We start from the raw sequence: 20,637 nt of genomic DNA, 5'->3' as shown, positions 1-20,637 counted from the left end.
TAGCCAATCATTTACCGATATAATTATGGTGAAACCTATAGGTTTGGCCGTTGTGAGTATTTTGGTTTCGTCAAACACATTTTTTTATTCGTAATCAAGTCGCACTTTGCACCTGCTAGTTTATGGCGAAATAAAGTCTTATAACTCTTTCCTAATTTATCGCGTATTTTGATACTTCCGCGATGTATTATTCAACCCTTTTTGAACATCCTGAAATATAATATATTTAGTACGTTTGTTTAATATGGAAATTTATGTAGAGTTGTTTAATATGGAAATTTACGTATAGTTGGAGTTTTGTACTTTTAAGATAGTGGTATATTTTAGCCGGTGGTGATATTTATTATAGTGGATAGAACTGACTAGGTGAGTATAGCTTGTTTTTTTAAACGTTTCGTGTTCTTTTTGCAGGGTTCGGACCCTCGAGCGGCTACCTGCCGGGGGAAACTGCAGTATCGCAGATCGAAACTCAACCAGGAAATCAACAAACAAATGATGATGAGGAATGGAGCCGAGAAATTATTCAAGTAATTATTTTATTTTATATTCCTAAGTTCCGTTATTTTTCTTTATGGTCGCCGTAGAAGTTGCTCTCTAATCCTAAAGGGAATTAAATTTCTAGTATTTCTTTGACAGCCAAAGGGTTCCAATATTATTCACACTTTCCTATTGCTTTTGACAATTGCAAATTTTGAGTACGGGATTTTGAAACTCTTACAAGGAGAGTACCCGAGGTGTTTATTGCCGATTTTGTTCAAAGTCGGGCTTAATGTAGACCTATATGAGATATGAAATTTCCCGAAAGGAGATGTTGCACTAGCCATTCGATTTGCCATGGCAACCGAAAATGTTTTGACCACTTAACATAAAAAATCTCCATTTAAAAAAACATGGGATTTTCTCGGTTTCACAGGGTCCTAGCCCCTGGAAGTAGGCTGCAACAAGCGCAAATAATGGAATTGCGATTTCAGGGGTACGATGAATTTGCTCTAAGTTTACTTTTTTACGGTAGTTACCTCCATTGGTTTACAAAGTCCTTTTTTACCTATCACACGAACCCAAACCTTAATGTTCGCGTTTCCCTGCTGCTTGGTTTTGCGCTTGTTGCAACCTACTTCCAGCGGCTAGTAGGCCACACTTTGAAGCTCTCTGGCGCTCTTTTCACTCATCGTAGGAAAATAGGAAAAAACGGGCATACTTCTCAACTCACCCCTACAACTCCTTAAAATATTTACATAACCTTTTGAGACACCCTGTAATTGCAAAATTTGTATTCGTATTTAAAACTAAATCGAAATATCAACAGCGAAGCGGGCGAAACATGAGCTGAAAACTATTCGTGAGTTCTGAACCGTTAAGAGAACGGCCTAGGACTGAGCTGTAACGTCACGCAACAGTTCTGGATAGTTCAGAACTTTTGTACGAATAGTTGTGATTCGTACGATTTGACGTACACAGCCCGATGTGCAGACGAATTTTAGAGATTTCAACCTTGAGTTCCGACCAGTACTTGCTCTTGAGCAGGTACCATTTAGAACGGTTCCGAACGGTTCAACAAGAGGTTCTTGTCTGCGAATAGTTTGCATTTGGGTAGTTCTAGAATTTTTTTTGCCGAATAGTGCGCATGGGGACTGGTTGAACGGTTCAGAACTCACGAATAGTTTTCAGCTAGGGAGTGTAGTAACTGACCAAATTAATATTCAGCAATAATTTGAATTCGTTTGCTCTTTTCATCGAGTGTCACGGTTGGGATAGGTGTAATTGCTATAATTGAAACTGCTAAGATCGGCGAGTTCTTTATTTAGTCGGTCGGGAAGGGGTTATTCGATCGGATCATGACGTGGGCGTAATTTCGCGCATCCCAATAAATCGGATCTTGTAACGGGACCAGGGTCTGCCTATTTTATCGACGTATTTATGAGGTTCAAAGTCTCTTCGTCACGGTTTTTCCTTCTCGTTAATTGCTTCTTCGCTGAGAGATGAGACTTCAGCCTCTTTACATAAACGAGGGTAACGGGATATTCATTTTTCCAAGAAGCGAGAAATATTTCCTTTTCAAAATATATTTCTTGGCTGTCGAATGGGGTGCATTTTTCTATACAAATTATTTAGTAGGTCGCTCGTTACTTGGGTAGCTAGCAATTTCAATAGTCTATAATGAGGGAATTTGATTCAAAATAAATGATGGAAATTTTTTAAATGCAGCCACCGATTAGATGGCGCCACTAGGCGAAAACTATTCGCTAGTTTTGGAGTAATTTTTAGGAAATAGCGAGCAACTTAAATACAGTTTGGCTGTTATTGTATGAAAGAAGTTGGTAGTTTGGGGTAAAAGGTGTATTCTTTTCGTCCCAAAGCGAGCGAATAATTTTTGCCTATTGAGTACAGAAGTTAAGCTATTTCCACCAATGGGAAAGCGGGTGAAAGGTCACGCTTCTTCATGGCCCAATGGAAAAGAAGGGCAAAGGGCAACTTAAGGTATAATAAAGTCCGTGCTCAGAGGTATGATTTTCGTGTGTTTTCTGGTTGTTTATGCATATTTCAAGATATTGAAACTGATTTCGACCGGATTTTGGGATTTTTTAGTTGATTTCTAGAGTGTATGGGATTTTTACGAATGTCGGCCCTTAGAATAACTATGAGGAACCGCAATGACTAACGCGCCATCTACAATCGGAGAAGAGAATAGCTTAGTATGTAATTTCCTTTTTCCCCCACTTCTTGGTCTCTTTACTTGTTCGCGTTTTCACTCTTAATAAAACTTTTTTAAACCCAGTTGTTTAGATCAATAATATCGTAACTTGAAGTTACTAAATTTAATTTTAAACCTATTTATGGATTAATAATATCGTAACCAAGATACGACATTTTTAAATTGTAATATCTCCAGAACTATAAATTATATTTAATTTTTAACTGAATTAGGGAAAAGATCGTCCGTTTTTACATTAGAAAATGTCCTCAGTAGAGTTACGACTTTATTAAACCAAGCTAACGATATAGCATTTGGTTTTAGATAATTCGTTATTGGTTTGCTATAAAATCGATAATTTGCTGGCTTGAAGGACCGATCTCGATTATTTTCACCTTCATTTTAAAAATGCGGCAAGGAACTACATTCGGAGTTCCTTTGTTAGAATTTCCGGCCAACACGCAGACACTTCGACGTCATCTAATAATAATAATAATAATAATAATAATCAGCTAGGCTAATACCCAAGGCACCACCTTAGGCCTAAGTCATCATGCGACTTTTGAAGCCTTTAATTCAGGTGGCCGGGTTACAATGCGTAGGAGGGTGGTGGCAAGCCCTGCATGCCACGCGATCGAGCCAACAGCTCCCTACACTAACTATTACCGTTAACCTAGACAAGTTTTTATGGAAGGTCACGTGACTCACTGTCATTATAGCTGGGATTCAAATTTGAATTTCCCGCTGAATGTTTTGGACATTTATCATTTTTAGCCTCACCCCCTTCTATTTATAGAGGGGAAGAGGCTGTTATTTTCGATGCTGTCGTTGGCGGTGGTGTAAGTGAATTCATAGCACGCTAGCTCCGAATGTTACCCCGCTAAACAGTAAAATTACCTACAACGGCACTTGATAGAGATTTAGTTAAGGTGTCGTTCTATCGGTATTAGTTCCCTCTATTTAACCTAGGAGCAACAAACGTTTTACGGAAAGGGGGAAGACCATCTCCGAATTTTCCCCTTCCGACGGCAGCAGGCGCTAAGGCTTCTAACCAATGAAAACTGTACGCAAGAAAATCCACGACTTTTGACGGGTTGCGTTCCGATTGTTACCCAGCTAAATATTAAATTCACGGCATTTTACAGTGCGGCTGAGGCTTAGAGGTTTTGCACGGTAGTTGGTTCCTTTTGAGATATGGCATTGTAAATTGATATACTGATAAAAAAAACAGGTTTCTGGGCAATTTGAAAGAAGAAATATCCAATAGACCATTCTATAAAATACTACTTGTGCTTATTTAATTGTGTGTATAGAGAGGCAGAAGGTTGGGACCGATTTTTCATGAACCAGGGAGGCTCATAAAAGGATGATCTGGCAAATCTGCCAACCTAGTTGTCTGGATAAATAGTGGATTGGTGATCAAAATCCTACTCATTTAACAGTTATAGTTTTATACAAACCATTATAAATAGATAATGAACTATATCTCAGTGATTTTGTAAATAGTTAAATTATGGATGTACTATATTTTGAAATATACTATCTTCACGTAGGCTACCTTAGCTATATTTTGAAAATCGACTTTACGGTTGACGCTTCAGTAAGTACCAATCAAATGGGAATGATCATAAGCAGAATTTTTAAACCAAAGAGTAAATAAGTTCGCAAGTCCTACTGAAGTAGCGCTAAGTGGTTTTGTGAAAGTGTTTGGCCAGTTTAGCTAGGAATTTATATAGAACGGTCTATTCGAATAACACTGAGCTTTCAACCCGAAGGTCTTTGTCAAAGCAACTGCAGCAAGACAAAGACCTTCGGGTTGAAAGCTCGGTGTGTAAAATATTGGGTTCTATACACTCTAATAAATATAATCCATGCGTGTCTCTCTTAATTTTCAAATACAAATTTTAGTTAAGTTATTTATTCCATGGATATTTTAAAAAAATTCTCAATTTAAAAGAGATGGGGATGAGGCTAATATTAAGGCCTGGGCGATCTTGTTAGTCCTTGAAACGATAATTTGACTTTTGCAACTAATAACGACAAAATCATTGCCAGGTTATTGGGAATGGCGGCGAGAGTGATAAAAAAGATGGCGCTAATGGCGGCGTCCTCCTTTTGGGCGCCAAACAGTCTACATGACCCAGTTGTTCCGAAAAGATGTTAAATAATAAATTCATCTTCCCTTTGTAAGAGCAACATTTCGAAGCGGGCCTAAATTAACGGGAATAACAATACCCAAACGGAGAAAATATATTTAGCTCTCCTTATCGGAATTATCTGGCTTTCGCGTCTCGTCAACAAACCCTCGAAGGTGGATAAAGATCCAGAATAATAATACAGACCTCCATCTCTCTTTTGGTATTTTTAAGGTCGAAGATGATTTAGTGAACGCGTCATCCTAGTAGATTTACGTTGTATTCCATGGCTGCTTGAGCATTCATTCTTGCAAAGGCGCGTTTATTGTTTGACAAGGACAAAGTGAAAATTGACCCCAATTTGCCAGCACCGATTCGCTCTCTCGGCGCCATTGCGTACGTCGATATACAATACGAGAGGGAAGGTACTTCAATTCTATCTCGAGTAGTTACGGTTGCTAAGTCTGGATAGCTTATAATAGCTAAGGCGATAGGCGCTTCACTGGAATTTGGGTTAGAATCTTCTTTATCGCTAATTTTTCTGCTTAGGGTACTTAATCTTCCATCTACTGTAATTAGCAGACGAAATTTGGTAATTACACTCTTTAGCTCTAGATACCTTGCTGAACCGCCATTTAGTAGACGACAGTTTCTAGAATTAAGAGAGCTTTGATAATTATTAGTTCAGTAATGAATCTTTGGATGACGCCACGTTCGTTGCTTAGCCGCCGTCTAGCAGACGACAGTTTCTAGTATCCAGAGATCTTGGTTTATTATTAGTTCAGTAATGAATCTTTGGATGACGCCACGTTCGTTGCTTAGCCGCCGTCTAGCAGACGACAGTTTCTAGAATCCAGAGATCCAATAATTAATACCGTTTTCCATTTTATTACCCGAGGTTCACCCTGATCGACTAAAGTAAAATCGCAAATGGAACATTCCTTAAACATATTCCTGCGCTTTGTTGTTTTTAGTCTTCTAGTAATTTGAATTTTGGCGTCTTGGTCTGCCATTTTGCGAAAAGAAATCTAAAATGAACACTTAATATTTGCTCCGATCTCAATCCGTTGATCTGTCGAAATCGGTAGATTGGTTTTGGGCGATCTCTGAGCACCCGAGAGCTGGAAATGGAATACGCGAAACTTGATCGGAGCAGATCCGAGTACGCAAATGTAACATAAAATGTTTATCAGAGCGATCTAGAGCGATCTAGAGCGCTCGAGAGCAATCGAATGGAAAACGCTATTATAGTTAAGCAATGAATAGAATGATTACGCCACGTTAGTTTCCCCACCACGGTTTAGCAGATGACAGTTTCTAGCATCCACAGAGCTTGGCTAATTATTAGTTCAGTAATGAATCTTTAGATGGCGCCACGTTTCAGTCTGTCGCAGTTCTCCAGTTTATTGGCATGGGTGTAACCTTTCATTTGCGTGGATTAGTATTGAATGAATTGTAAAGCGCTAATTGCGGGGTGGGTAGCCGTAGTTCGAATGCGACTGATTGTATTTTGCGGTTTAAGGCTGGTTTTCACTAGGGCAAAAACGCCACAACGGTGACAGTCGACGCAAAAATATTGCATTAGGCCTAACTGAAATTTTTCGCGTCGACGTTCACCGTCGTGGCGTTTTTGCCCTAGTGAAAACCAGCCTTTAGTAGTTTCACTTTCAGGCGTCTAGTACCGTATGCGACTCCTAGAACTATTTTTAAGGGTGGATGTTAATAACGAACCTACGTTTCGGGGTGTTTTACAGTTATCCCACTTTGTTCCTCCCACCAATTCAAACATTTCAAAGGAGGAAAATGTATAAACCACAACCTCGAAATTGTCAAAATTATCAAGCTACTTAAAGGACCTAGAAACTAAGAAACCTCGTTTACATATACGAAACACTATTCGCGACCGAAACGAGTCTAGGTGGCGTAACGGCGCTAAATTCTCCGAGGTTGCGCCTATGATCTAGCGTCTGCTACCAATAGTAGCAGCAAACACAGCACCCCACGTGAGGAGAACGCGAAAGTCGTGCATTTTCTTGCGTACAGTTTTCATTGGTTAGACGATTAAGCGCCTGCTGCCGTCGGAAGGGGAAAATTCGGAAATTGTCTTCCCCCTTTCCGTAAAACATTCAGCTAAAGGCCCGTCCAATTAAATTTGTACACAACACTGCCTGTTTAAAGGCTAGCTGCGTTCTCCTTGTGTTTGTTGCTCCTAGCTGCTACAGACAAATTAAAAAGTCATAAGAACGTTTTTTCTTAAATAAAAATATAAGCAAACGATGCAAATATTATAATAAAATGCAAGTATCATTATTTATTAAGTAAAATTTACGAATAATGATGAGGAAAAACTAATAGCGTCTGCTTTAACCGCTACCTATCTAGGTTTCAATGGCGAACCAAAGGGGGCGTTGCGATAGTTTTCGATAGCGAATACTTCAGCTACTGTGGACAAGATACTAATTTCTCTTTATTGGCAGAATAACTACCAGATTACGGTGAGGGCAATAAATGTTTTTCTGGGGCTCAGACATTTTCAAATTTTGCGTACGATTTTCGCGTTGATTTATGGTTTTATTGACTGATATCGAGATTTTAACAATTTTTTTTCACCAGTGGATTTTAAGATTTCTAAAATCATTTTTCTGTAAAGTATGTGGAATGTTGGACCCACAGAGCTTTTCACATAAAAAATAAAGTTCAGGCTATCAAATCAGGGTTGCCACGGTACCTGGAAAACCGGGAATTCCTGGAAAAGTCAGGGAATTTGAATATGGGTATAAAAATCAGGGAAAAGTCGGGGAATTCTAAAAATTAGTCTAAAAATCAGGGAAATGTCAGGGAATTTAATTTCGGTTGCAAATAGGAAACTTCAACTAAAATATAGGTTAAAAACTACAAATCTTGGCCCAAAATAAGTCAGGGAAAATCTACTTAGATGGAAACGTCAGGGAATTTAATTGTGAAAACACTGTGGCAACCCTGCAAGTCTAATTCGATTTTCCAACTGACTGATTGGGATGAAAGTACGGGAATCGAGCTAGTGACAGTGTTTACGATATCAGTCGCTACTGGGAAAACCCCGCGCTTTTGGCATCTGGGAGAATCGAATGATGAGCTCACTAAATTGAATTGGATGTAGCAATACCGTTTGAGCTTGCTATTTGAATTACGAAATGTTCGAATAGCCATTTCAATCTGATACTTTTTATTATCCACATTCGAAAATCACGTTTCCCAGCGACTTTGTGGTGCCTTTCGGGATGGGATTCCGGTCTTGTCAGGGGCAAACTGGAATCTGCCTCTAACCTTTCATTACTCGCCAGATTCCAATTCTCTCGTATTTCACCATTCCACGAACGGATACGTAATTGTTATTCGTTTTGCATTTATAAATAGCCGTTGTGTAACGCCCGCCGCGATGAGAAACTTTGACCTTGGCCAGAAGCCTATCGCGGCTTCCAATGATGATGGTACAGACGTATATACGTTCTTCCATTTCGCATACGGCCGCCTATTTTTTCCTGTTAGAATTACGAAGTCGGATGCTTTTAGAAAGTTAATTTGATCCGATCTTCACGCACGCTTGATTTTGGCCAATACGCGTTTTGTTTTTTTCAACCGAAGAAAGGTCAATGTTTGAAGGTCAAATATATCCTTTTACTTTCCTCTTAGAATTCGTGGCGTAGGTGTGCCCAATATATAGTAAGAGTTACTTCGACTATTATCCTTTGACTCCTTTGAAATACCCGTTTATAATGTATGTATCCATCTTGGAAATAAAAATTAAACGTGAACCTTCGCAGGCTCGACGCCAATTCCATTGTTGGCGAATTTCCCGCCAATATTGGGGTGTATTCAGACTTGGAAATAGTGATATTTTTTAAGGGGACCCTGCGGGCCCCCGACCCTCAAGTCTTATTTTTATTGAGAGCCACTGGCCCAAGCGGGGGGGGGGGGGGAATTGGGGGAAAAATTTAAAATTAGGTAGGGAAAATAGGAAAATAAAAATTGGTTACGTAACTTACATAACATTTATTAACTTTAAAACAAGCAAGTATATTATAATATCACACATAATCATTTGTAACTTTAGATCCCGCTCTCGTATAGGGTAGGAAAACAGTTTCAAAAACGGCGTACAAATCATGTTCCAGAAATTTCCGTAAAATGTTTAATACATATTTTTTAATTAAATTGAGAGCCCCGGTGGCCCGCAACCCCCGTTCGAATGATTTATTTTAAGAGCCCACTGATTTTTATTAAGAGCCATTGGCCCCAAGACTCCCGCTAATTCCAAGTCTGGGTGTATTCACCTAGGAGGATGGAAATACTGGAGGGGAAATATGGGATTCATAGGCCTGGCAAGTGGCAATGTGGGGAATTCGGACATAAGATACTAGAGACACCTAGCGGACACCGTAGTCAAAATTTCGTCCGCGTGTTCGTTGGGACTGGGTTAGAAATGCGTGCCTGTTTTAAAATCATGTTAAAGATTTATTTATTTTGTCTTCAAATTAAATAAACATCTCCGAAATTTCGTAGAATCCAGGTAGAATATTCGTGTTTCAACTTGTACAAAAAAACCTTGTGAATAGAATGAAAAGTAGTTAAAATTTATAGACAAAAAAATCCACCTATTTTTACGATGGCGCTACGCTCGTATGTCCGAAATTTTATAGCTCTCGCGTTGCCGAAGCTAAAACAGAGTCCTTGATGGGGGAATACAAATTTCTGTTCCAGGTACGCAGTATTATATTCCTAGTGTTCACTACATCACTGCTCAAAATTTACCGCGCGTATTACTTTCCCTAACCATGTGAAGTGTTAAATAAACGCTTCCATAAAACATATTCAAAGAAATCGCCAAGAAGTAATATTTCAGAGCCAGGACCCCCAAGTCACTGTTTATATGGTGCTTGTTAAAGTAATGGAAACTTTTCACCTATACGGTATGCAAAAAGTGTTCCCTTTTAACCAGGTAGTTTTTTTGCAAAACCACGACGTTCTGTTCACAAGTGAAAGTTTCCATTTATTTCAACAAGCACTATATAAACAGTCGTTATAGGTCCTGGCTCTCGGAAATATTACTGGAAGGAGGTTTTATTTAAGCGCCTATTCAAACTAAATGGGAATCTGTGGTAATTAATCATCTTCCCGATGTAATAGCACTAACTTGTAAGTGACCAGACTTTCTATACTTGATATTTTTTCAATGCCTTCACATAAATTCCTTTAATTTTACCTTATTTCCTATAATTTCACCAGTTTTCATTCATTTTACTGGTTGTACTTATTTTGATTTTCAATTTTCTCTTGAATTTCCACCAAACAACCCGGAAAATAGTTGTCATAATACATAAGAATAATAAGTTTGGTTTTTCCTTATTGTATAAATCAAAAACCTTTCATCGTCGTGTACCTACATCTATCCTATATTTTACTTTATTTTGCCTATAGTGTTTCCTATATTTTCCTTTATTTTACGTATTTTGTATCCTATATTTATTTTACAATTCGCGTTAAAATTTCTTATTTTTCCTACACATTTTGGTTTAATTTACCTGGTCACCCTGGTCTTCTTGCAAAAAGCATTTTGAAAAAATCAGCGAGATCCTGCAATACCTACATAACGTTAGCGAGATAGGATAATGAATACTTACTTCTGATAAAATGTATGTTTCGAAATCGGAATTTGAAATGTTCTAAACCTAATTTGAGATCTTATCCTGCAATTTTGACGTATTTTTGGGGGAATATGGTCTTGGAGCCCCACGTTCATCCCACAATTTAATGTAGGGTCTAATTATAGGGCTGTGTACTTGAAGGTCATTGAGTACTCGGGCCTCAAAAAAGGACGAGTACCCAAACTCGACCTCGATTACAGAGTACCTAAAAAATTGCATATTCGGGTACCCGATTAGAATAAGCTGCTCTCTAAACTTGTCTTGTATTTGTTTATTATATTCTCGTTTGCTTCAACGTTTAACAAGGGGTTTTTTACAACTTTTTGGGGGGCAATAAACGATACCTACAAAGTTGTGAACACTGTGGTTCATTTAAATTAAAGGAATATTTTTCAGCATTGAACGGTACTTTATACTCCTTTTAAATTTAATTTAATAATTACTTGATTAAAACCAGATATTAATTAAGTACTCGATACCCCGACTCGTTAAAAATATTATTCGAGGTTTTGTTTTAGTTACTCGACTCGAATAAGAGAAAGTTTATCCTTAAGCCATTACTCGACTCGACTTCAATATTATTCGATGAAAAAAAATTGGTACTCGATAATCGACTCGTTAAAAATATTACTCGAGGTTTTTTCTGAATTACTTAATTTTCCCTAATCAAGTATTCGATTACTCGACTCGACTCGAAAACTCGATGAAAAAAAATTCGTACTCAATACCTGACTCGATTTCCTAAAACCACTAGTCTCACAGCCCTATCGCAAATGTTTCAAAACTTGAAAAGGTTGAGAACGCCCTGGGGGAAACTTTCGATTATTGTGACTCGTCCCACGCGTAGGAAGGCCATCCGCCAAATATATAGGTTCTTTGAGGTGGTTCCTCTCTTCGGTAACCGTTTGACACCCGAGAAATGCACCGTGTTTAAGTACCGGGTAGGTGTACTTTTTGGACGCGCGTGTACCCTGAAAGCTATAAAAGTTACGTTTTCGGGGTGTTATAATATAACTCCTTTGGGAAAATATCAAATCTCCATTACACCCGAGGGTTATACTCTTCTCTTTTGCTGTATTCGAGATATCGAAATGTCCTTGACTGTTTTTTTGGCGAGCTTCGCCTTGGGCACCAGGAAGAATGATCACGAAAATGCCTTTTTCGTGATGTCGTATCTTTTGCCGATACCGCCACTCCGCAGAAATTAGTTTTAATCTGGCCACATCTGTAAAATTGAACTTCTTTCGTTCGTGGCTGCAACGTTTTTTCCTTCCTTATTTGCTAAAGGTCTCGCGGACGGTGTAGCTTGGTTTCTATATCTACCATGGTTTTGTAGGAATGACAATTAATACAAATGTCAATGGCCCGTCCAGAAGTTGATATTTTGAGGATATTTTTTGGGTTAGAAGTTACGCTAAAACTTGCGCTTGAGTTAATTGTAGAAAGATAAAATAGTTCCAAATATTTTATTGACTTGTCTGTGTAAAAGAAGAATGAACTAACACTCACTACGACTTCTTTTAACGTAATTAGCAATCACCTGTAGCTTTTGTTAAACCTGTAGGTAGAAATCTAAAATTCGTTGATCCACTATAAATATGATAGTTCATATGCTCTCTTGAACGCTTATTTCTAAGTCAAATATGTTATTTAAAAAAATTAATTTAATTTCGTTGTATTCGCAAATTTAATGTGTCATTAATAAATGTCATACTTTAAACTCTATCATCATTTCAAATTTAGAAAGATACTGAAGACTATTTAATTATTAGATTTGAACCATGGTAACTATTTTTAATTTGATTAATCTAATCATGATTTAATCATACGAGGATGTCCTTAATAATCATTGGAGTAAAGGTCACTTGAAGCCTGCTAGATAACGTCCTTCTAACCCATACGTAATGACAATCCAAAATATAGCAATTTGCGAATATTCTCAACATAATTATATAAAATTGTTTACGAAAAAGTGTTTTTATATTATGCATATGAACTCCTAACGTGTTTTTAAGTATGGTACAGCTAACCGCAACTCAAGCGAAGCGTTCGATAATAATTTAAAATCGGAAAATGTGTTTATGATGATGATGGTAATTTCCGGCGAATTATATTTCTCGAAATTTTTTTATCAATAATTTAAAATTAGATTTTTTTTTCTATTGTTTGCTTTTAGTTGGTATTCCTTCCTCGTTTTTATCTCGATAAAAAGATCGTTTGTTCATATTTTTTTCTTTATTCTTAAAGGGCCACGGCGAATAAAAAACTGCGAGAGACGGTGGCGCTGGAACTAAGTTTCGTCAATTCCAATCTACAGCTGTTGAAGGAACAATTGGCAGAAATGAACAGTTCGGTGCACATGTATCAAAATGAAAGGTATTTCGCTTCAAAAACTAGTCTTTTTCACTCCCCCCTTCTTCGAGAAATACATTAACAAAACTTCAATTACGAAGAAGCTATACACAAAGCCTAAAGATATGGGGAAAGTTACCTCGGTGAAAAGATAAACCTCCAGTTTTCAAAACTGGATTCTGACGTTGGGATTCTGTTGAAGAATATTTATGGCTATGTTTTATTAGATCAGCGAAAATACCCTGAGAAATTTTCAATTGACATTCCAAGAAAGTTTTAGACTTTCCAGCTCGTGTTTATAAAATGAGGTGGTATCAATTTCAACAATTACAGGGCCCCCATAGCTCCTATAATTCCTATAAAATCCTATATTTTCTAAAATGTCCTATAACATCCTATATTTTCAAAAATGTCCTATAACATCCTATATTTTTAGCCAAATCTTCCAAAAGTCATATAAAATCCTATATTTTTAGCCAAATCTTCCAAAAGTCCTATAATTTTGATATTTTTACCCATTTCAAATCCAGCGACTCAGTTAAATTGCTAGATTTAGCTATAGGACAAATTCCTATACCAAGTCATTCTAGTCTATACTTTTGTTATTGTTAACATGGTTAGCTACTAGTATATTTTGGTGATAAAATGGTTAAATAGTTTCTATTTTTTAAGTGAAAATCAAAGATTTATTTCTCTAAATATAGATTTTGTTTTTAAATGCGTAAAGTTAGTAAATTAAATAGTATATATAGGCCTATAAAATCCTATAATTTTGTAAAAATAGTCCTATGAAGATCTATATTTTTAGAAAAAATAATAAAATTTTTCCTATAAGAAAATTGAAGATTTGAGGGGGGGGGGGCTGCAATTATCTACGGTATATTTGTATCTCCACTGTACGAAGTTATTTTGAACAGTTAATTTTACGAAAGTCCCGTTGTTACTTGGTAATGGTACTAAAGGCGGGGTATACGTATTTCTACGTCGTTGAAAGTAAACGGCGTAATTAGATACCGAGAACAATTGAATCCGTTAGTTTTCCGAATAATTGCTTGTTTACGTTTTTGAACTTTCCTACTTCGGTACGTGTTACGAGACTGTACTGGTGCGAATTTAATCAGCAGATGTTTTACATCCTCGAACGTGGAGTTAGAAAACGTTTCAAGCTTTTGACATTGAACGCTGAACTTGCGGGCTGCGTTTGTAGCATCTATAGCGTGTTATTGGTGGGATCAAATGTCGATTGTTGCTCTATTTCTCAATTACTACGCAACTTTCCCGAATAAAAGGAAAATTGTTTAGGTCTATTTTCAAATTTATTGAAAAGTTCCTCTTATTTTGTTGTTAAAAAATTGGACCGAAATAGACTACACGATTTTTACCGTAGAATGTGACCTATCTGACTTCCCAGCCGTCGAATCATGTTGAAATGTGGTTTTGAGAACGTTTATATTAGGTTCTTTTATACAAGTGAAAATATTAATTTAATATTGGGCTACTTTTGTAAGTGATAATAATAAAACATTGAAATAACTTTTTCATGTTCTGTTCTGAAAAATACATTTCAGTTCTACTATTTTCACTTATACAAATGGCATACAGTTCTACTATTTTCCCTTATACAAATGGCGTACAGTTCTACTTTTATGTTATAATAATAATTGAATCTAACAATATCCTCATTGCAAATTTGCAGCAGTACCCAGTTGGTACCCATGATACCATTGGGTCTTAAAGAAACCAAAGACATAGACTTCAAAGAACCGTTTAAGGTTAGTTCTTACGCCCTAAATCGCTTATCATTAACGGGAGCGCCATATGCAAATTATGAAGCGTTTAAATTGCAATTATTTTTACAGGATTTTATTTTGGAGCATTACAGCGAAGATTACGCGCGTTACGAAACTGTCATCCAGGAGTTGGTCGATATGAGACAGGTTTGCATAATCCTCTCATTAAATTAACGGGCACGTATTTGCCGGCCGAATTAATTTATCCCTTAATTCTGATGCAAATTAGGCGATTCGGACCCCGACCAGAGACAAAGCTGGAGTTCAGCTTCTATTCGAATATTACAATCACCTTTATTACATTGATCGACGCTTTTTCGCTCCCAATCGAAGTCTGGGCATATTTTTTGAATGGTACGCCGTAATGAAACCAGTTTATTTTAGCCCTATTTTTTTAATTAATTTGTTTTTGTTTACCGGTTCGTAATATTTAGGTTCGATTCGTTAACGGGAGTTCCGAGTACGCAAAAGACAATAGCTTTCGAGAAAGCTAGCATTCTCTTCAACATAGCCGCTCTCTATACGCAGATTGGTGCCAAACAGGTTGGTTCGTTAGATTAACGTAGGAAATTAGCTATTTCAGTTAACGTAAAGTAACCTTTTACGCTTTGTCGTATTTGGAACACCGAGCTTAGCGGATGAAAATCCTAACGTTGGTGACAATGCCTGCGGTCAGGGGTTTATTGGGTGCTGGCTTGCAACGTGGTAGGCGTACGTCGAAACGAAGTCCCGCCTTCAAACGGCCGCCGTGACATCATTTCACATCACAGTTAACGAGGCAAAACACCGCACGACCCCGCGAAATTATCACGTGACCACCATGGGCGTCCTAATATCATGGCCGAAATAAACGCGTTACCAAGGCAACGAACACTGGGCACACCCTCGAGCAAGCAACGAATTGTACCCCACAGATTTCAGTCGGGGGTACGATGTATGTATTTGTAACACCAGTCCAAAAATTGTACTCCCAAAAACTTCATAAATCACATTTCAGTCTCCAATTATTCAAATACATCCGAATAAAAAGAATGTTTAAACAAAGCAATTTAATCGATTTTAGTTATCGCATGTAGAGTACACGAGAACAGCAACTGTTTAGACAATATTAATAAATGCATTTTAAGTTATTTATGGCGTTGTTACTATTTTACACCACTAATAACTTCTAGGTAGCTCTGTTCACCGAAAATGCTAATTTCGATACCGACGATGGTACTTACGTCATCTTCGTAATGATTAACGCTATGATTGTCCATTTTTTAGGACCGAACTAAAAGCGCGGGAATCGACGCGGCTGTGGACAGTTTCCTGAGAGCGGCCGGCATGTTCCGTTATATCAGAGAGAACTTCAGCAACGCCCCCAGCATGGACCTGGCGCCGGATACCCTCGAGTCCCTGACTCATCTGATGCTTGCTCAAGCCAGAGAATGCCTGTTCGAGAAATTGGTCGCGCAGGCATCCTCCACCGATAAATTACCCATAGAGACTCGATTTGATTCCGCCCAAGAAGCCGCTGAAGTGAGTAAACTGCGTTATAGGAGGTCATCAGGATGGGGTGGTAGACGAAAACATGTAGACGCGTTGAAAGGGAAATCTGTTGCAATAGAGATCCGAGAAGAAATTTTCGTCGCTAGTGGCGTGAGCTAGCTAAAGGTTATTCCATTGATAGTCTTGACAACAAGTATTTATTCCATTGTTTTTCTTGACGACGCGTGTTTTTCAAAAGAAAAACTCTCCGAACTCGGTCACACCACTAGTGACATCCCCATTCCTGTTGAGCTAAAATTCAAATAAGAAGACGCCCTTTTCCATGGCGCTACCTATCATGTACAGACGTATAAAAATAAACAAGTCAAGAGGGACCATTTCCTTTAAATTGTTTCCTCAACCCAACACAGGACAAAATAAAATATTTACATCCGATAGACTCTTTTGAAAATTGAATACTTCTATCTTGATGAACTGATGATAATAATGGATGTGTATGGCCTAATCTAATGCGCTATTTTTTCAGGTATCGGACGTTTATAGCGAGGTCCATAAACTAATATCGACGCCCGCGGTGAAAGACTATGTGCCTTATTCCTGGATTAGTTTAATTTTGGTTAAATCGGAGCACTATAGGGCAGTGGCCCACTATTACGTCGCCGTGGGACTACTCGATCACGTTGGTATGGCGTCAAGGTCACTCTAATATTTTACGTAAACCAGCATTAACTGAAATTAATTCCAAAGGCGATCTGTCAGAGGAGGCGAAACAAACGCTAGAGTTCCTTCATTGCAATGATTCCTCGGCCGTCACTTGTATAGACATTCGCGTCCCAGAGAACGTCGAAGAAAGGAGGCAACTGGGCAAAGCTCATTTGAGGGAATCCGTCCTTTTGCACGAGGAATCTTTGCGTTTACACCGAATGTGTCGCCAATTGCGTCAGGTAGACACTTTACAAGGGAAACTAAGGACCGACCACGACGCCTCCTTGAATAGGTACGCCGACGTCGAGGAAGAAGACGATTTCCAAGAGGTCCTGGACCCTCCCAACATTCAAGGTATATTTTCCTACAAGACCTGGTCCACCTTGTTTTGTAAGACATTAACGTACTCATCTAACTTTATTTAATGTATAGGTGCGACTAAGTATCAGTTATCTTTAACACCACCTGATATGTCTCAATACAAAGTCAAGGATCTATTTCATGACTTGGTACATTATTTTTATTAGGATTTTATGTTTTGTGTACTAATATTTTGCTCCATTTTTTTAGGGTCCAATATCAATATTTTCAGCTAGGCATTACTGGACAGCTCCAAGAACTATTCACCTCCAGAAACAAAGTGCAAATCAGAGTTTTGGTTTTAGTGTTCGTGGAGATGCACCTGTTATAGTTGCTGGTGTTGATAGTGGCAGCATGGCTCAAGTAAATATTCTGTTTTCTTTGAGGAGTGTTCTTAATGTTAATGTTTGAAACTTTCTAACACTATTTAGGATGCTGGAATGAAAGAAGGCGATTTTATTGTTGCTATTGGCGATAAAGAGACCAAATGGGCAACGCATGAAGAAGTGGTTAATTTGATCAAAGATTGCGGGGACAAACTTAGTTTGAGAGTTATCACACCCATGGACCGCAATTATTTACACCCCAAATCCCCGTGCCCCTCGCTAAGTCCGGCCTCAACCCATTCTAGTAGTTCTTCTCTACAATTAACTGGATTAAACGGTGGTGGAAGAACTCTGACCCATATGAAGAGCAAATTGACCCAAAGCCAGAAAAGGTTAACGTGGAATTTTTTTAGACGCTCAACTTCCAAAGAGAGGCCTTCCATGAAGGATAATTTGAATTCTGGTATTATGCTTCGATAAGAGTCATTCAATACCCACCCAGATAACTTGCATAGTTGGGTGGGTTCCCTTCCTAACGCGAGAGTCTTCACATTCCAGAAAGAATATTGTTTTCATTAACAAACGCAGCTATGCTCATAAATTTCTAACAGAAGTTGAAAAAGACATTTTATATACAAAATACATGGTACGACACTTTCTTTATTAGACTTGAGTTGTAGACTGTGTTTTGGGAAAACAATTTTAAGTTCACATTGAACTTTACTTTGAGGACCTAAGTTAACGCGCAATAGCTAGTTCTTGCTTTGAATAAGAAATGGCTTCAGGAAACTAAAATCATGAGCTAGTTTTGATTCTTATTCTATAAATTAGAATTGTACGCTCACTATTACATTCTTTGGATTTAATGTGTTAGAAATAGATTACAGTATAGGATTATTTGACTGTAGAATATGTTAACATTTTGTAGGGCTAAAGCCTACGTGCCATGATGTACATAATTACATATACTATAATTTTCTTTTCAAAAGAAAATAAAATGTTTTTTAATGTAAAGTGTGCAATATCAATTGGTTTTGTAATTCTTGCTAAAATCTTTTGTACATTTGTGTGTTTTTATTTTTCCCTTATTTTTGTTTTATCTCAACCCTTGTTTATGGCAATAAAATTTTAACAAAATTTGTAATTTTGTAGTTTCATTTAAAAACAAAACGTTGGTTAGTGTTGGACAGAAGAATATACATTTTCAGTTTTTTATGAGGCACCAAACTTTAAAGTAGCTAAATATACTCGCTCGCTAATATAGAATAAGTTAAATTATAGAATACTAATTGCAATATGAAAAACTTAATATAATAGTTAATGAACACTTTTGAATTGATATGGAAACATTTGTATACGAGGAATGAACACTCGTATTATGGGGATAAAAACTATAATAAGGAGATATTATTTTGTATTCCGCGCGGTTTTTTCGAATTTCCCGCGTGCCTAGTTTGCTTTTCGTAATACAGATGGCGCTCCATGTACTAAATCCCTTTGATAAAATGTAAACTGCTTCTCCAAAGAACTGCACTGAACCATGGAGAAAGGTAGTCTAAAAAAAGTTCCTTTTATATTAAAACAAATTTAAATTTTATTTCTGCAAATTTTCCTATATGTTCCTATATTATCAAAGATAATACTCCTAGATTATCCTAAAAATCGACTGTTGGATTTCCTATATTCCTATAAATTGTATTTGGGTTTTTCAGTGGTCACCCTGTGTTCCGCCTATGCCGCCATCTTGGAAAATGGTGGCCCAAATCCATAAAAACAGATATAACATTTTTCGTATTTAAGATACAAACTCCGGACTTGATCGATTCGTTTTCTTAGGCTATTTTAGGTTTGAAAAGTTTGTGTAAAGAATTATTTAAGTAACCCAAGCGGGAAATCGCTGGCCAACTAGCCACGTGAAAGAGCATCCCGAAATCTATATTTAAAGGGCAACGCAAGGGAGCTGGCAAAAAAAAAAAAGGAAAAGCACCATGCTTTTCATCCCCCACATCCCCTCACTCGGCCTTGGCAGAGGCGGGCAGAGTCAACCGTAAATTTAGCACTTTACTGACTTTACACACATTTTGCCAGCTCACTTGCGTTGCCCTTTAACAACTAAAAATCAAAATTTGATGAATTTGTTCTGGGTTATGCTAAAACGACTAGACAAAATATATTGTCCTGGACAATATATTTTTCAATTAGTATGATTAGTATGATCCTCCAACAATATCATCGACATTCATTCTATCGAAAATTCTAAATGATCCAACGGCGTGCCCGGCGCTTTGTAGCAAATGGGGGATTCTCGTGGAGCATCAGCATGACTCGCGTCCTCACCATAGAAATCGGATAACAAACTAGAACGCTTAATCGAATGGCTGGCAGCCCACCGATTAGATTCTTGGCTAAAACGCTCGCTAAAACGACAGTAACACCATCTACGCCACGCGCACGAAGCTTATTTTATCTAGTGATCAGATCTACTTGGTTAATAACGTAGGCGCTGATGCAAATAACCATTTACAGGACTGGTGTTGTTGATTCATTAGTGATCTTTTCCACTTTATTTAACGGTTTTAGCTGTAAGTACAAAGCAAGGGAACTCAGAATGTGGTTTTCGGATTCATATTTTTCGAAAGGTAAGTACAGCATTTCTTTGTTATTTTACGAGATGATAGATTATCTTTTGAATAATTGTTGTAATTTATCTTTATTAGTAAAAAAATAGTTTACTGTATTTAGGGCTAGTTAGGAAGGCTTAGGCTTAGCCTTTGCTATATGATTCTGTCACTCTTGTAAGCTAATGTTGTGCAATTATATTTTACCTAGCTAGCTCATGTCAATTTTACTCATATCCAAAAGTTACATTTTTCTTCGCTGTTTGTTTGGGAATTTTACTTTGGTCGCATAGGCCTAACTATTTATAATTCTTAGTTTATACAAAGATAATTTAAACTCGTACCCTAGATTCGAAATCACTCACTCGCGCGTTGCCGATAGCGTTTACCCACTTCCCGCTGGAACTCAGAATAAATTCGCTCCATGGTTTGCGCCTTACCGCAACCGATGGAGCCCGATTTTTCTGAGGTCACGTGCCGGAAA

The 20,637-nt window shown here is 37.6% G+C and overlaps 1 protein-coding gene across 3 annotated transcripts in view; it reads left to right on the top strand.

Moving 5' to 3' along the window:
* Positions 1–18,679, top strand: part of Rhp (GTP-Rho-binding protein rhophilin) — a 45,508-nt gene extending 26,829 nt beyond the window's left edge. For all 3 annotated transcript variants that reach the window (XM_090158331.1, XM_090158332.1, XM_090158333.1), the window contains exons 2-13: positions 412–527; positions 12,759–12,887; positions 14,560–14,635; positions 14,723–14,800; positions 14,883–15,007; positions 15,088–15,196; positions 15,920–16,174; positions 16,671–16,827; positions 16,892–17,203; positions 17,282–17,358; positions 17,420–17,572; positions 17,641–18,679. In XM_090158331.1, the coding sequence (XP_090014457.1) occupies positions 412–527; positions 12,759–12,887; positions 14,560–14,635; positions 14,723–14,800; positions 14,883–15,007; positions 15,088–15,196; positions 15,920–16,174; positions 16,671–16,827; positions 16,892–17,203; positions 17,282–17,358; positions 17,420–17,572; positions 17,641–18,015 (1,962 nt within the window). In that variant the 3' untranslated portion in view covers positions 18,016–18,679. The remainder of the gene's footprint in view (positions 1–411; positions 528–12,758; positions 12,888–14,559; positions 14,636–14,722; positions 14,801–14,882; positions 15,008–15,087; positions 15,197–15,919; positions 16,175–16,670; positions 16,828–16,891; positions 17,204–17,281; positions 17,359–17,419; positions 17,573–17,640) is intronic.
* The last annotated feature ends 1,958 nt before the right edge of the window (positions 18,680–20,637 follow it).

The sequence above is a fragment of the Leiobunum rupestre genome, chromosome 9 (assembly GCF_980474605.1).
Source record: "Leiobunum rupestre chromosome 9, qqLeiRupe1.1.hap1, whole genome shotgun sequence".
In the NCBI taxonomy this organism is placed as follows: domain Eukaryota; kingdom Metazoa; phylum Arthropoda; class Arachnida; order Opiliones; family Sclerosomatidae; genus Leiobunum; species Leiobunum rupestre.
Note: the sequence above shows the minus strand (reverse complement) of the source record. Positions and strands in the feature narration are given on the sequence as shown.